The sequence below is a fragment of the Solanum verrucosum genome, unplaced genomic scaffold (assembly GCF_900185275.1).
Source record: "Solanum verrucosum unplaced genomic scaffold, falcon-dt-bn FXZP01000103.1, whole genome shotgun sequence".
NCBI lineage: Eukaryota > Viridiplantae > Streptophyta > Magnoliopsida > Solanales > Solanaceae > Solanum > Solanum verrucosum.
The window spans coordinates 3,439,323-3,457,046 of record NW_026020048.1 but is presented as its reverse complement, the minus strand read 5'-3'; the positions used below and the strand labels follow the sequence as shown (position 1 = coordinate 3,457,046).

Genomic DNA, 17,724 nt, shown 5'->3' with positions numbered 1-17,724 from the left:
CTTACAAACATTATTTTTATGAAGTGCATTCTATAATGCTTCCAATTTATTTTATGTTCACTAAACTAATATTGATGTATTTTTTTATTTGGTAGGATTGTGTTGGTGCGATTGATGGAACATATATAGAAGGGGAGGTTCCTAAAGCGGTGAACAAGCATATCGTAATCGCAAAGGAGGTTCCTAAAGCGGTGCAACACTACAATTTATGTTCAATTTTTTTAATTAAATTAAAGTTAGATGAAACAATTACTTAAGTGGAGAACAAATAAATTTGTAATAATTTATTATGCGATTTTATAATTTTTTGTGTATTTGATAAGATTGAATAAACAATTGGGGCTATTTTAATAGTTTTACAACTTATGGGATTTTTATGTTTATGAGAAAATATACAACACAAAAATTCCATATCGCATGTCCAAACAAACCTTCAATTTTATCTCATGATTCCATATCATGATACCATATCATGATTCCATATCATGATACCATATCGCATGGCCAAACGGGCCTTAAGTAACAATTTAGCTATAAAATGTCTATTTTACCCTTAATGAAATGATTTACCGTCACACAAATTTCTATTATTCATTTTTTACCACAAGTTTTAAAAGTCTTGCTTTCTTTCTTAAACTCTGTGTCGAGTCAAACTACCTTATATAAAATGGGATGGAGGGAGTACTAATAAACATGTTGTGTTCAAGGAAGTGCCTAATTTATTTGACTTCACATATGTCGTCTTAGGTTAGCCGTGAACAAAGAACACTCCAGTTTCTAGTAAAAAACACTAGTCAACTAGTTTCATTTCCTCTATAAATACTCTTTCAATCCCTTCTCCAATTTCCATCCAAACATTTCAACTTTCTCTCAATATTTTGCAGTCTAATATTTTTCATCCAATTTACAAGAAGCCATGAATTGCATGAAAATTTTCATTTTGTTAGCCATTATAATGGCTATACTTTCAATAGCCTCATCAGTCGATGAATTAGAAGAAGAAATACTCGTAAAAGATGATAATGAAGTTGAATCATTTGAAGTCCCTTTGAATGAAACTGATGAAAGTTCATCATCCATTATTCGAGGGGCTAGTCGTTTTCTTCTATCACATAAATCACATTATCAAAAATCAAAAACAATACATAAACGTGTGACATGTAACAAGAACCCTAGAATCTGTCGTTCCAAAGGTAGCCCGGGGCCATTTTGCTGCAAGAAGAAGTGTGTAAACGTGTTGGCGGACAGGCAAAATTGTGGATTATGTGGGAAGAAATGTAGGTATAATGAGACTTGTTGTAGAGGGAAGTGTGTTAACACTTTATTTCACAAGAGGCATTGTGGGGGTTGCGGTAACAAGTGCCAGCAAGGAAGTTCTTGTGTCTATGGAATGTGCAGTTATGCAAATTAAAGGACGATTAAATTATTTAATTTATTTGGTTCTCTAGAAATTAATGTTCAAATTATAGTATTTGATTCTAGGCAGTGATTACTTTAATTTATTGCATAGCAAATTAAAGGATATGCCACATTATAAGTTATTTAATTTGTTTCATTAATTCTTCTCCTCTAGAACGGTTCCATTTTTTTACTCATAAATTGTACACTTAATTATACATTGATAACTAGAAGTGTTTCATTAACATGGATTATTATCTATCGATAAGAAAATGGACATTGGTCGTGATTCAACACCAAAAATCTCAAAATCATATAAAGAGCACATTGCTCAATCTCACACCGACGTAGGATTAATGAAGTTGGAGCTGTGACTTAGATAAAATAGATTAGTTGATCATTAGTGCTAACATTAGTTAGTTAACACTAGAAGATTCCTAACAGAGTTAGTTAGTTTGTTAGTTAGTTAATGCTTTATAGCTGTCAATAGAATAGGACTAGATGTGTATATAAAGGAGAACTTTAGTGTATTCTCCAAGTAATTCAATTCACTATGTACTGATTTCTCTTCAATGAAGATGCTTATTTCTGTTCTCTAGTCTCTCTTCATAATACATTGTTATCTGCATTTGCTATTTTGTATCAAGGATACTATCACTAAATTGGACATCTAAAGAAATTAATTAATTTACATCTTGACTCTAATACCGTATTAAAATGCATAATCATTTCATCAAAAAAAAATTCACACACTTCCAACATCTTTTACTCCCTCCGTCCAACAATAATTGTCCAATATAGAAAATCAAGAGATAATTTGTTGTTTGTGTTTATTTTACCCTTACTATTAAATACTAGTATACTACAAATTATCATCTACCACATTTCTCAAAGCATTATAATTAATAAAAATCAAAGGATAAAATAGTAATATTACCCCTATTATTAATTGTTTTTTAAGGGTTGTGTTAAGTCAATAATGGACAACTATTATTCGGCAAAAGGAGTATATATATCTTAGACATTTTCCGAGGCAGGAAAGCAATAATTATTCAATGGTCATGTTGCCTAAAATTTTAATTTGTCACCGAGGCTATACATAAAACAACAATATTACGTATTTGTAAAGTAGCAAATACGTGGACCGTGGTGTGCAAGTGTACTAAGTATATTTACGTCTTCACAAGTAGGAAATTTTAAAACTCTAGCCACCTTCTTTTACTAGGTCCAAGAGCATCACAAGTATGTTGAGCACGTCACTTTATTAAGAATATAATTAAGTTTAGGAAAATAAATTGCAATCTAGAAAATTGACGTGTTATTACTTGGATATATAGTAGTAGTTACACATCTAAATAATAATAAAGTATAGTGATTATAAAAACTTATTCATTTGTGATAACATAATTAATTAATTACAATGCAATTCCAGCTAGTATCATATTTGATTGCACAAGTATAATTTCAATTTAATTCATATGAACATGTAAATATGTTTTAATATGTATCAAAATATACGTAATAAATAAGAAAAAGAAAAGAATTTGAAAAGTGATATACTAATTACATACGTGCAATTGCTACAAATTGTTTTTGCTCAAGTGAAAAAATTGTGCAATACAAATTATGAAGTATACAAAAAAAAAAACATTAAATCAAATCAAAGGTTCTACATGCCTTGTCATCCAACAACTAGCAGATTGACCAAACGTTCAGCCGAAGAACAACTCATTACTAGATTATAGAAGAGTTTAACTTTTCTATTTTTAAAAAACAGAGTAAAAGAAGATTTTTCACCTTTAGAATCACTTAAAAGATAAATCCAGATAAATATTCAATAAGAAAAATAACAACTAGAAAAAATAAACAAAAAATTACTTGTCACGTCGTATTAAAATATATACGGATAGAAGTAAAATTTATTTACAATGGTAATACATTTAAGTTGGATTTTTTCCAAGTATTTTTAACTTGGGGAGCAGGCAATTAGTGGGTCAACTCCTAATAATTATAGTATATATTATTATATTGCAAGTCAAAAATGTATACGCTAAAAAAAAAGTACGTACGCTTTGGCACTTTAGTGCTTCTATACCTGTGTTATATATAAAAGTCAACACGTCAAAATTAAACCTTTGCCTAAATAAACTGCAGAAACACTTGGTGCTGCCATTCACATAGATTTAATTTAATAAAACAAAATCTTGCTTAATTATTTAAATAGGATAGATTAGTTTCAAATTGGCAACTAAATGCGGATGGCTTTAGTATAAAATATGATTAAACAAAAGGTAATTTTGAACACATTTTGTTTAAGGAAGTGCCTAATTGTGGTTAACTATTTGACTTCACATATGTCGTCTTATAAAGTTAGCTTTGAACTAAGACCACTCCACTAGCAAAAATGAGTCAAATAGTTCCTCTATACAATTCATTTAATTTCCATTATAAATACTCTTTCATTCCTTCTCAAATTCACATCCAAACATTTCTCTCAATATTTACATTCATTTCATCTCATAATATCACAAGTATTAGCCATGGATTTCTTGAAAATTTTCTTTTTGTTAGCCATTATAATGGCCTCATTCACTATACTTTCAGTAGCGTCGTCATCAGTCGATAAATTAGAAGAAAAAATGTCCGTAAAAAATAACCATATGGTTGAATCATTTGAAGTATCTTTGAATGAAACTGATGAAAGTTCATCATCTATTCAAGGGGTTAGTCGTTTTCTAGGACATAAATCACCTTACTATTACAAGTCAAAAATCATACAAAAACGTATGAATACATGTAACAAGAACCCTAGAATATGTCGTGCTAAAGGTAGCCCGGGGCCATTTTGCTGCAATAAGAAGTGTGTAAACGTGTTTGCAGACAGGCAAAATTGTGGATATTGTGGGAGGAAATGCAGGTATAATGAGACTTGTTGTAATGGGCAGTGTGTTAACACTTTGTTTCACAAGAGGCATTGTGGTGGTTGCGGTAACAAGTGCCAGAAAGGGAATGCTTGTGTCTACGGAATGTGCAGCTATGCAAATTAATTAGAGTACTATTCATAGAATAGAAGTTATAAGGACGATTAAATTATTTATTTGGTTCTACAAATTAATTACTAGTTAATTAAATTAAATTTGATTGTAGGTAGTGATTCCTTTTATTGTGTATCAAATAAAGGCAATACCAAAAGATTATAATGACAACATTTATGAAATCATATGAGATTATATTAATGTATTACTGAAATACAGCATGAGGCAGCGTGAACCATAATTAAATTAAAAGGGGTTACGAAATCAAACCCAACAAGTTTAATAACCCGTCCATTCATGAGTTCAACTCATTTCAACCCAACCCATTAAAAGTTGGGTTGATATGTAACCTAAATTGGTTTATGAGAAATCCTGTCAAAATATTTTTAGAATTTTTTTTTTTACAATTTGATAGGTTATATATAGCCTTATAGCCATAATAAAGAAAGGATAATTTTATAGGTACTAAAATATTTTAAAAGACCAAGTAAAACAATTAAGCTTAGTAAAAATTGGGTTGGGTTAGGTCTTGACTCATTAGGTAACCCATTACTTAACTCATTTTGACCTAAGCAAATTTGGATTGAGTTAGGTCTTAACCCAAAAACATCCCTAACCCATTATGACCCTCCAACCCAATCCGTCCAATTGCCACCCCTAAATAAAATTAAGGTACCGTCTCTAGATAATCTTTAAGTTAAAAATGGACTAAGAAGTTTCGAATTTCAAAACTCGACCTCCATTTACTAGGTCCAAGAGCATCACAAGTATATGTTGGGCACGTTAAAGTAACAACTTGCGCTATAAAACCTCCCTCTCAATTACTAGGTCCGGTCGTTTGGGTGTGAAAGAATCAAATAACACAAGACATTAAGACCTTATTTTTTAGATTTAAATAAGTGTGTTTGCATATAAAACTTTGAACCTAACAGCCGGCTTAGTAACCTTTTGGAATGGGGACCCCCGTTGGCAACAACCACGATAGTAGTTGCGGAACTACTGGGCCGGGATAGGAGCGAAAGCCACTTGTGTTTTAACTTATATTTTTTAAGTGACTCATTTAATTCATGTGCGTTGAGATTTTTCTTTCTCGCGGGCAAAATTAATGTATACAAGAAGGGCTTAGGCAGCAGTAGATTTAGAAATCCAATAGCAGGGAGATGTAAGTTATGACTTGTGATTTATAGCATCTAAGCCTAGCTAAGAAAATCAATTAAGTTTGGAATATTAACTTGCAGTATTTAACCTGTCATAATAGGTACCAAAGCTAAAATGTAAAAAAGTACACATATGAGTGAACCCAAAGAAATTCAACATATAGTTAATATTCAACATGCCAATGCGCACAGCAGCACGCAGCCACCTAAGAAAATTGTGATCAGGACCAAAAAGAAAAACGAAAGTTCAACTCCGATCCACTCTATACATGTTGTGTCTAAATTGACTCCTAGAAAATCTATCAAGTTTGGAATATTAACTTGCAGTATATATATATATTATGGATATCTTAAACATATGTTCTTGTTTAACATAGTTAATAAATAGAATTGAGGAGGAAATCAATTTGTTAATTAGTAGCATGCAGCTAGTTAGAACACAAATTAAACTCATATTAATCATAGATCTCATAGCCACTATGATTAATTTGAAAAGTGATCTCTTAGGCAATTGGTTAACCCCTTGAGATGCAGCCATGAACAATAGTTCAACATTTTCCAAAGATAACAAGACTTCAAATCAATAATCATAGACAGATTTAAGATTTGAGGTTAATTTTACTGTATTTACCTCCATTGACTTTCTCAACAAATATATAGGATATTTAAACCACTAGCTATTACTGGTTTCTCAACATATGTATAAACTTTAAAGTTTATAGGTTCCGAAGTTTGGTGTATATAGTGGCGAATTTAGAGGCAAAAAATAGGGCATCAGAACCTGTGGTCTTTTCGTAAAACTAGATATTTTATGTATATATATTTTCTAAAATTTGGATGATATTATATTCTTGCACCCATACTATAAGAAGTCACATGGTTAAATGTTGAGTTTTTGACCTTGAGGAATAAGGATCAATTCCCACTTAATACATTTTTTTTTTGGTACATCCATGTTCAGATCAATTCACACTTAATACATTTTCCTTGGTGCACCAATATTCGAAAAATCCTAAATTTGCCTCTGGTTGTATATACTCATGTCCATCAACTTTCTCAACAAATATACATAGAATTTGAAGTTTATAAGTTTTGACTTATATTCATCGACTTTCTCAACAAATATATGTTGGGGTTTATTTGCCCTGATTTCTTACCATAAATAGGTTTTCCTTTTAGGAAAAGGTTTTAATATTTTGAGTAGTCCTTTTCTTGTAGGAAAGGTTTTAGGACTCTATAAATATAGGCTTGTTCCTTCTAACTTAATCAGCATTCACAATGTAGTCCTAGGGTTTTGAGAGTTGCGGTTATGGAGGAGAATTTTGTGTACCTCCTTGCAGTGGCGGAGGCAGGAATTCTATCAAGGGGGTTCAAATAAAAAAAATGTTGTTGCTTGGAATTGAACCCGTGACCCAAAGCTCACATAGGCTGAATCCTGACCCCCATAAACCACTGAGCTACTCATTTGACATATGCTCAGGGGGTTCAGTTTTAAATATATACACGTACACAAAAAAATTGATCTTATATATAGAGTGTAATTTTTTTCCGAGGGGGGTCGGATGACCCCCCTGGACACACTATAGATCCGCCCCTGCCTCCTTGTATGCCGAGTGAATTGGTTGAGGTTGTTTCTCTCTATATTTTGTAATCTCATATTTATAGTGGATTGCTCATCTCTTTTGTGGATGCGGTAGGTTGATTGACCGAATCACGTTAAATCTATCTCTTTTGGTGTGTTTCTTGTTTGTCTTATTACTCATGGTCTTTCGAGGTTTGCTTTGCTAGCTTCCGCATTACACCTGCTTATATTCATCGACTTTCTCGACAAATATATACTACCTCCGTCCATTTTTAATTGTCATAGTTTCCTTTTTTATAGTCAAAAGATAAGTACTTTGACTAACATTTTACGATGTATTTTTTCATCATATTGATATGCAAAAAATTGCAATTTATAGTACTTTTCGTATAGTTTTTGAATATCTAAGTTTTTTGTTTAAAATATCAAATTAATGTAATCTAATTTCACTTTTGAAAATTAGTCAAATTGACTTTCGAAAAGCGTAACATGACAATTAAAAATGAACAGAAGGAGTAGGATTTAAACCAATATTATTGGTTTCCCCCTTTCCATGCTAGTAGCTCCTCCCATGACTATGGTTTTGCTTTTCAGCATGACCAAGATTGTCTCCAAGTATCTTCTGTTCTCCACTTTTTTCTATTTTCTATCTTATGTTAACTAATTGTCCAAATATCATTCTACTCTTGAGCCAAATCCTTGAAACCTAACCTTATTCAGGGAACCAATTCTGTTTCTTTCCCGAAAATAATGCACAATGATTGAGCAACATTCAGTGTCCGTGCATATTTTCAAATTTAACGTTTTACTTTATTCTTGATTATATAAGTCAAATATCACTATACTCAAATCCCAGTTATATTAAGTGTTACTAAAGAATAAACTTTGCTTATATCTCTCAAAAAGTCAATCATCCAAAGCTCGTGCAATCACGTCTATTAATGCTCCCTTAAATCTTAGCCAATATGCTGACTAAATGTTGCAAAAAGAATTAGTCTCAATATTCTATATCATCGTGGGCACCACCTTTGTCACACCCTAATATATATCTAACAATTTTCCATAGTACTTACCCTCTATCTCATTTCCCTTACTCATCATGGCTTCTTTAGCACTTGTACTTACTCTTCTTTTTTCGGGTATCTCAACTTTACAAGCCGAGTACTATGCACCAAGTAAAAACTATGCACCTTCTACTACTAGAAAAACTATGAACGTGATCGATTCATGTTGGCGTGCCAAGTCAAACTGGGCCAAGAATCGCTATGCATTAGCCGATTGTGCTGTCGGCTACGGCAAAGCAGCTATCGGTGGGAAAAACGGTGCGATATACGTCGTTACTAATCCGTCTGACGACCCGGTTAACCCTAAACCGGGTACACTAAGATATGGTGCAATCCAATCTAAACCACTATGGATTATTTTCAACAAGGATATGGTTATAACGTTAAAGAATGAACTTATGATCAATAGTTACAAGACTATTGATGGAAGGGGTGCAGAAGTTGAAATTGCATATGGACCTTGTATAACAATTCAACATGTTAGTCATGTGATTATACATGGGATAAGTATACATGATTGTAAGCCGGGGAAAAAAGGTATCGTCCGGGATAGTCCGGTGCATGCAGGCCATCGTAACGGCGCCGATGGAGACGGCATTGATATATTTCAATCGACTCATGTTTGGATCGACCATTGTTATCTTGCACGTTGTACCGATGGACTTATTGACGTTATTCATGCTTCTACTGGTGTTACCATTTCAAATAACTACTTCACTCAGCATGATAAAGTATGTCTACCTTAATTTTCTACTTTGGGTGTGTTTGATAGGGAGGAGATTTTTTTTAAAAAAAAATTCATGTTTGGTTGATTAAAATATTTTGGAGAACATTTTTTTTTTTGAGAAAATAAATTTCTTAAAAATGAAGAAAATGACTTTTCGAGTGAGAATAGTATTAAAAAAAACAAGTTTCATGATCAAGTGACATTTCGAGCTCACCCCTCCCCCACACACACACAATACCCCCAACCCTCCACCCCAATATGTTTCCCTAGATTACAAATAAATTTTCTTGAGATGATTTTTCTTTTCTTACTTACCAAACACCAGAAAATAAGTAAAAATATTTTTTTTTCTTCATACGAAACACATCCTTAGTGAGACATTAGAATCTGCATTTAATGAAGTGGTAGATTCGAAATATTAAATAAGCTAGCTAGTGCAAACCATGATTTTTATTTTGTGTCATTTTCTTTTAATTCTGACAAAAGTCTGATGAGCAGGTTATGTTATTTGGGCACAATGATAACAATATAGAAGATAAGGTTATGAAAGTCACAGTAGCCTTCAACTACTTTGGCCCTGGTTTAATTGAAAGAATGCCAAGGTAAATATAATTTCTCAACCCCCCACTCTCCCCACAAAAAAAATGTCACACATTATACATACATATTTATTTATTTGAAAATTACAACTTCTTACATAAGTAGACAAATATATATACGTGCAGAGTGAGGCTAGGTTATGCTCATGTGGCCAACAATCGTTACGAAAAATGGTTGATGTATGCTATTGGTGGAAGTGCTAATCCAACCATCTTTAGTGAAGGAAATTATTTCTTGGCATCTAAATCCACACAAGTGAGTCTGAGTCTGAGTCTGTGACATTCTTTCCTTTTTAGTTTATTCAAAACGAACTACTCTGTATATCTATTATTAAATTGAACAAAGTTGATGTTCAACCTTATATTACTAACAAAATTATATATTATCATTGGGTTGATAGGTTACAAAAAGGGAATCTAATAATGGATGGCAAAATTGGAAGTGGAGGTCTTCAAAGGATAAATTCTTGAATGGAGCCTATTTTATACCATCTGGTTATGGGACTACTAATCCATATTATTCAAAGGCTCAATCATTTCCTGTGGCTGATGGATCTATGGTTCCTTCTTTAACTGCTGATGCTGGACCTTTGCATTGTACTTCTTATAAATGTTAACCTTTTTTTTTGGCCTGGAATTATTTAAGTGCATAATTGTTTGTTTTATTTATGCACTAATTTTATTTTATTTACTTCTACCAAATGGGGAGTCTTAAAAATTAGAATCCCTGAGAATGAGATGACAACTGTATTGAGGATCCATTTTGGATATTGTATTGTTCATTAAAAAAAAACTTTCATGTAAATATATGAGTAGGTTTATATAGTTGGAAAGATCTATTCAATTGCTCTTTCCCTTTTTTGCTTAAATTGAGTAAATAATAATATTCGCAACTCGCAAGTATGTACTGTTTTTTTTTTGGTTTCCCACCCGGTGGACGGAGTCCACATTGGAGCTTCAACTAAATCCAAATCGCGCTCTGCAGGGCCCATTCGGGGATGGCACTCCCAACATAATTTTCTCCATATCCAGGGCTCGAACCCGAGACCTCTGGTAAGTATGTACTGTTAGTCAGTACTTTTTGATTCGTGGATGAAATTAAATAAATTAAGTATTATTTTAAAAATAAAAAATAAAAACGCATGACTTTTTTAATCTTAGGTAACAAAAATATATTCTATAAGTGACATTTATTTTAAATTTATTTCAGATCATGTTTTTACATCACACGTTCAAACACAAGCTTAAAGTTAAGCGTGGAAATGATATTACTATATATTATGTACAAAATAGTACATTTCTTTTTTCGTTCAAAATAAAAATAGTAAAATTAGCCCACAAAATATGACTATCCGAATTTATTTAAGTTTCAGTTAGGTATGACTTACTTATTTACCGTATAAATTCATTTGAACTTAATCTATCTTGAACCCATTCAAACATATAAGGAAAAGAAAAAAAAAGGTAAATGTTGGGAAAAAAAAACTTTTGTAAGATAATTTTCCATTGGAAGTAAAAGGGATTTGCCTGAATTAAATTTCGGGGACAATTTTTTCATCAAGGAAAAGGAAAACTGACACACAATTAGAATCATACCCCTTTACCTCTTGAAAGGAATAAATAAATCCCTTGATTTTAAATTAACGGCAAAATTAATTGAATCATTGCATTATTTTTAAAATATCAAAATTAGCCCTCAATTAGTATAGAATTTTAAGTCTCAACACATCTTCTTATGTTATTGATTTTCTACTTTAGTTTTGATTTTGATTTTCAAAACCTCTTTTTCTTTCATGGAATATTCTTTTTGTAGAGCTTTCAATTTATAAAATGTGTTGATTCATCTTCTTATGTTATTAATATCATTGACGTACGTTATACTCCAACTAGTTAATTTTGCATAGCACATTTATTCTATTTTTGATTTATTTTTACATATTTAAAGGTCTAATGAGTTTGAAAATAAAATTTTAATTTTGAATGATAAGATAGTTGGGTTTTTTTCAACAACATTTTTGAAGATCTACTGCAGATATATGTTGATCTAGAATTATAAACCAAACTTGAGGTTGATTTGGTCGAAGTCTCCAAACAGAACTGTTCAAAAGAAATTAATTAGTTTTTTGAGCATTGATTAGTAAAGACGTGATCAGTGTTTTCAAAAAGGTTTTTGGGGCGAGTCTCGGGGAGGGGCGTACTGAAAACGCTCCGGAGCATAAATTAAAGACGTAGATTCATAAGGCGTAAGTCCTAAAATTTGAGGCATAAGCCCCGAGCATAAAAATGTAAGGGCGTTTTTAATTAAAAAAATTTTAACCTTTTTTGCTTTAAATCATATTTTTATTATTGGTGTAATGATATTTCTCAAAATAATTATAATATTTTTTTCTTCATTATTGATTATTAATACTTATCTCAAATAAAAATCATAAATCATTGAAAGATTTGCTTATATCATTAGTAATAAAACTATAAAATTGAATAGATACGAGAATATGTCCCGTAGATTCATAGGACTTACGCCCCGTGTCTCGAAGCTTACGCTTGTATTGTATAAAACGCCTCGCCTCATGTCCCCGCTTTTTAAAACACTGGACATGATTATTTGAAGTGAATTTTCCTTTTTGTTGAAAGTGTAACGACGAGATAAATTTAATTAACGTGCATGACTCATCAATTATTAATAATGTTGAGCACTACTACTATATGAGAAATGGAATCGTTATGTGGCAAGGTCTAGATTTCATGAATATTAAATTATTAATTAATGTTAACGTATTATTAATTGTAGGATATTCCAAAAACAAGGATCATGATTTTCCAGTGCATTGGTTAGTTATACTCCTATCATCTTACAGAACACGTGTCTTATATTAGAACTCGTAGTCCTCAAACTTGAAGATAATTTATTCTCCTCAAATCTATATGATGCTATGTTTTGTACGGGGTTAAAATGGTTAAAGAATACGGTATAATATTGTCTACTTTGGATCAAGTTTACACGTTTTTCCTTAAAAGGTTTCACACCATTGAGAGAATCAAACATCTTACAAATAATTTTTTAATTTTTTTTTTAAACTATCAATATGAGACTTTGTTCGCAGTGGAGTATTTTATACTTAGGCAATGCTTACTCGAATAGTTGAACGTATCTTCTAATTTTGTAGCTCGTGCTCTCACGTTCAATGTTTAAGTTCCAAATATCTCACCAAACAGCTAATTGAAATTGATATATTTTCCAACATGCCAACCACTACTACTATAGACTATTTAAATTTCACTCTTATGATTATTCTCATTGCATCACATAGTTAAGCCATGGCAAAATCAACTAATTCCCTCCAAATACTTTCATGGCTTCTAATTATTTGTTCTTTTTTCACCATAGTAGCTAGTAAATCAAGTACTGATGAAGAGGAAACTAAATCAATAAGTTATGATCCTCTGCCTCACAAAAATGGCCTCCTCAATGTCATTGATTCGTGTTGGAGATGGAAAGGCGATTGGTCATCCAATCGAAAGGCTTTAGCGGATTGTGCAATAGGCTTTGGAAGTAGTACCATAGGTGGTAAATATGGTGACATTTATATTGTCACTGACTCTTCTGATGACCCTATAAATCCTAAACCAGGCACACTTAGGTATGGTGCAATTCAGTCTGAGCCACTTTGGATCATTTTCAAAAGGGACATGATACTTACACTTAAAAATGAACTTATGGTGAATAGTTATAAGACTATAGATGGCAGAGGAGCAAAAGTGGAAATCTCTAATGGTCCATGTATCACATTGGACTATGTCACAAATGTTATTATTCATGGGATTAGTATCCATGATTGTAAGCCTGGTAAAAAGGGTATGGTTAGGAGTAGTCCTGAACATGTTGGTGAAAGATTAGGCTCTGATGGTGATGCTATAAGTGTGTTTACATCGTCGAATGTTTGGATTGATCATTGCTATCTTGCTCGTGCAACAGATGGTCTACTCGATGTTATTCATGCTTCAACTGCAGTAACCATTTCCAACAATTACTTCACTGAACATGACAAAGTAAGTCATGTCGTTGTCAATGGATTCGAGTCAAAACTATATTATAGTTGAAACATGTAGTGATGTTTTAGTTCTGACTTTAAACCAAATTTCCAGGTTATGTTATTGGGACACAACGATGAATATACTGCGGACAGAAACATGAAAGTCACAGTAGTTTACAACCATTTTGGCCGTGAATTAGTTCAAAGAATGCCAAGGTACATAATCAAGATTGATCAAAATAATTGGGCAAGATTATCAAACATTTGACAAAAAAATTTCCTTACAGGGTTAGGCATGGGTATGCTCATGTGGCCAACAATTATTATGATCAATGGTTAATGTATGCCATTGGTGGGAGTGCAGATCCAACAATATTAAGTGAAGGAAATTATTTCATTGCTCCTGACAAAGCTTACAACAAAGAGGTATACTAACATCAAACTACTTGTTCTGAAATTGGAAATCACAAAAAAAACAACTCATACTAATGTCATCGCCATCGTTGTGTTACAGGTCACCAAGAGGGAGACTGAAGACGAAGGATGGAAAAGTTGGAAATGGAGGTCCTCCAATGATATGTTTATGAATGGAGCTTATTTTCTTCCATCTGGATATGGAAGTATTGCTCCAAAATACACGAGAGGACAATCGTTCATTGTTGCTCACGGAGCATTTACTCCCTCTTTAACTTCCAATGCTGGTCCTCTTCAATGTGTTGTCAATGAACCTTGCTAAATGCTGATAGAAAATTTCCTTCTTTACTTTTCCTATCATCAGCATGCCCTGTTATCTTTGGCAGCATTTTTTAATGCTTCAACATGTTTAATTTATCCTTCGCGCATACCATGGTTAGTAAGTTCAAGAAAGATTCAGGCTTTTGGAGTTAAAAGTCTCTTTGAGAAATGAAAGAAGTTGTATTCCTTATAATAGTTTATACACAGTTTGTTCTGTTTAGAAATGACAATGAATTTTCGAAGGGTATAATATAACGTAAATTCTATTGTTTGTTGAATTGTATATGGTTCTATCATGATCAATATCTCTGTTAGCAAAGAGTACTAGTTGCAACAGAACTTCATGCTAAAAACTAGACATCAGAGATATTCAAATAAATGAACAAAAAACAAAAGGCCTGCCTCACAGGGTGCAGTGGTTCTCTAAGACATTCCTTACTCCACATACAAGCAATGTCAAAACATGCTCAGACAAAAAGTTGATTCCATAAACTTACAAACAGAACCAATTGAAGTGCAAGAATAAGCTAAGCTATATAAAAAAGCAAAAGATAGAAGGGGGGAAAACAAGTCGAAAAATGGTAAAGAAAAGTGGAAAAGAAGAAGAAATAGAGCAATTTTTTAGTTTACTTCAAAAGAAGATTTCAGAAGAGTCTATTCTCATTGGTTTGAACTCCATGCGTTACCAGTGCTTTTGCTCTGAGTTTCTTCAAGTACCATACACCAGCTCCTATTCCAAATGCCCCGGCAACTGAAACTGCAGTTGCTGTCCCTGCAGCAATTCGAATAGTTAAGTAATACAATTGAAAGCTCTTAATATATCAATCAGCCAATGTGAGCAATTGATGGATAAAATTTACCTGCTACGACTCCTCTTCTGTGAGAGCTCATACGATCTGCAAATCATAAACAACAATTCAACTTGAACTGTATATACTTCATTTAATAAGATTTGATAAATTAACTTACTCTAACATGTTAAATTATATTGAGTGCATATAACTTAAATCCATCGTACGTACCATTACAGTAAGTGGTACTGTTCCCTTTGTCACACAGGCACAAGAAATCCTGTGTTTCTATATCAAAGCCACAAGTTCCTCCTCCCTTAACAGTATCTTGACACTGCAGGCATCGCGTAGTAACTGGAATATCAAAATCAACTCTAATCCCATACTCAGGAGCCTGATCAAATGCAGGGGTTGAACCAAGATTCCTCCAATACACACTAGTATAGCTTGCACAATGCTTCAACATCAGCCTCAAAGATTCAGTAGCTTTGGGATAGTAAGAACAACAAGAGCTACTCCTCAAAGCAGTAGGACATTCAGGCATGTGCCTACAAAGATAACTCGAACTATCACAAGTTGAATCACACTGATCAGGGAAACGCTCGCAGAACATTGGTTTTGGCTCAACTAACACATCACTTTCACTACAATTAAAGAACAAGTAGTCATTTTCAGAGGACAATGTGAAATGTGTGCTAGTGTCTAGACTAAAAGGCCTGGTAGGTCGAAAATTGTCACCATCTAGACAATTCCACATTAAGGGGTCGGTCACAAGAATATGTGGATCGATATAACTTAAATTTCTAACAGGGTATCTACCAGAAGGGGTTCTAAGTTGAAGCTGACCACCAGTGCATACAAGAATGTGTCGATAAAATGGACTTCCACAGCCATCATCAATGCCAAAAGGATACTGAATTGGGATATCGCCACACGAATTTCTACAAATGCTTGATTGAGCTTCTGTTATGCTCAGAAATTGAAGTAAAAGGAAAATAATAAAGATGGACAAAGTTGATATACAATTGTTTGCTAATGAAATGGCCATGTGAGATTTGCTAGAAGATGTTGACATTGATTTTCTCTACCAAGATTTTGTATAGTTAAGGAAGACTGTAGCATTAGGAAAGTGTTTATGATGATTAAGGAGAATCTTTGCTGTTGGTTTTTGCTTTATATACCTTTCACTTTTTTTCTCTTTTTCTTTTCAGAAGTTTCATTTTGTAAATGCTTTTGCTTTACTTAACTTTAAATTTTTAAAAGAAAAGAAACATGTTTTTGGTTGGCACTAATATCTAGTTCCATAATGAAGATTAGCTGCACATTACTTTTCTTAGCAAATGAACAAACTTAGCCATACTACTTCAGTATTTGCAAAATACAGGTCGAAAAAAAGAGGATGAATTGAAATATCGTTGCTACGTGCAGAGGCGGAGCCAAAATTAGGAGTTTGGGGTTCTAAATCAATTTATTTGGGGGTTCACAAGTTAATATACATAATTTTTTATAATTTTCTAATACAAATATAGAGTCTATGAAAAAGCTAGTGTGTTCGTCCGAACCCATGAACTCCACCTAGCTCCACCTTTGGCTACGTGTCAAGAGTAAATACAGAAACGAAACCTATAATTGGAGCAAAGGTGTAATTGCATTATAAATAAGGTCTCAATTGAATAGATCGAACAAGTTTGAATTAGCTTAACATGAAACTTATTAAGCTAAACGCTTCGGGAAAACAATAAAGAGAGTACATTTCTTGCAACTACTTGTTTAGCTATTTAATTTTGAGTTTTAAGTGAAGTATTGAAATATTGTTTTGAATGTGTACTTAAAGTGGAATACTGGTTTTAGTCATCATTTCTTCCTTTTCCAGGTGAATTTTTTGTTCAAAAACATTTTTTCTATAAAAATAATAATTAATAAATACAATTATCATCATCATATCATATATTACTATAAGTAGGAATAAGAAAAGTAAAAAGTTGAATTACAGTTTTACCCCTACTAAAAATTAAAATGTTATAAAATATTTAATTATTTAATTTAAATATTAAATTGTATTATTTTAATAAAAATGTTAATGACTTTTGCACTTCCTTAGATTAATTTATAACTAAAATATTTAATTTAATAATATTTATCATCTATAATCTATATGTATATTTAATTTAATCATCATCATATCATATATCATAAATATGTATATATATATATATACTAAATCATTTTTTCTTATAAAAAACTAATTAATTAAATATTAAATGTTTCTAAAAAAAATAAATGACCATTTTTCATTCACTAAATTAACAATGTTCCTCTAATAACTTATGGTTCAAAACTAAATTATTACGCAATCATTAATGTTTCAATGCACAAAAAAATAATAACAGATCTTTTTGCGAATTTCAAAAGTTATTTTGAAATTTACAAGTAATTTAATATGGTTCATGTATTAGCAAAATGTCACGTTTTCCAAGAAAAATTATAGATATTCTCATTCATTTATATCATGATTTGCACTTATTCCTACATTTGTCATCTATAAATATGAAAAATATTGGACTAAGTGATTCAAGGAATGGGCAAGCTAAGATTTGGGGGA

General features: G+C 32.2%; 3 protein-coding genes across 3 annotated transcripts; 2 read left to right on the top strand and 1 right to left on the bottom strand.

Moving 5' to 3' along the window:
• The first annotated feature begins 8,271 nt into the window (after positions 1-8,271).
• Positions 8,272-10,386, top strand: LOC125822285 (putative pectate lyase 2). The gene is made up of 4 exons (XM_049501673.1): positions 8,272-8,967; positions 9,462-9,565; positions 9,689-9,818; positions 9,964-10,386. Exons 1-4 carry the CDS (start codon positions 8,272-8,274, stop codon positions 10,177-10,179), a joined length of 1,146 nt encoding a protein of 381 aa, XP_049357630.1. The 3' UTR covers positions 10,180-10,386.
• A 2,483-nt stretch (positions 10,387-12,869) lies between these two features.
• Positions 12,870-14,358, top strand: LOC125822244 (probable pectate lyase 16). The gene is made up of 4 exons (XM_049501625.1): positions 12,870-13,612; positions 13,709-13,812; positions 13,884-14,022; positions 14,111-14,358. The coding sequence occupies exons 1-4, from the start codon at positions 12,881-12,883 to the stop codon at positions 14,330-14,332; spliced, it is 1,197 nt and encodes a 398-aa protein (XP_049357582.1). The 5' UTR covers positions 12,870-12,880; the 3' UTR covers positions 14,333-14,358.
• A 398-nt stretch (positions 14,359-14,756) lies between these two features.
• On the bottom strand, positions 14,757-16,260 carry LOC125822157 (LEAF RUST 10 DISEASE-RESISTANCE LOCUS RECEPTOR-LIKE PROTEIN KINASE-like 2.7). Its single transcript, XM_049501536.1, has 3 exons — positions 15,354-16,260; positions 15,192-15,227; positions 14,757-15,103 (listed from the first exon to the last, which is right to left on the bottom strand). The coding sequence occupies exons 1-3, from the start codon at positions 16,195-16,197 to the stop codon at positions 14,976-14,978; spliced, it is 1,008 nt and encodes a 335-aa protein (XP_049357493.1). The 5' UTR covers positions 16,198-16,260; the 3' UTR covers positions 14,757-14,975.
• Positions 16,261-17,724: the final 1,464 nt, after the last annotated feature.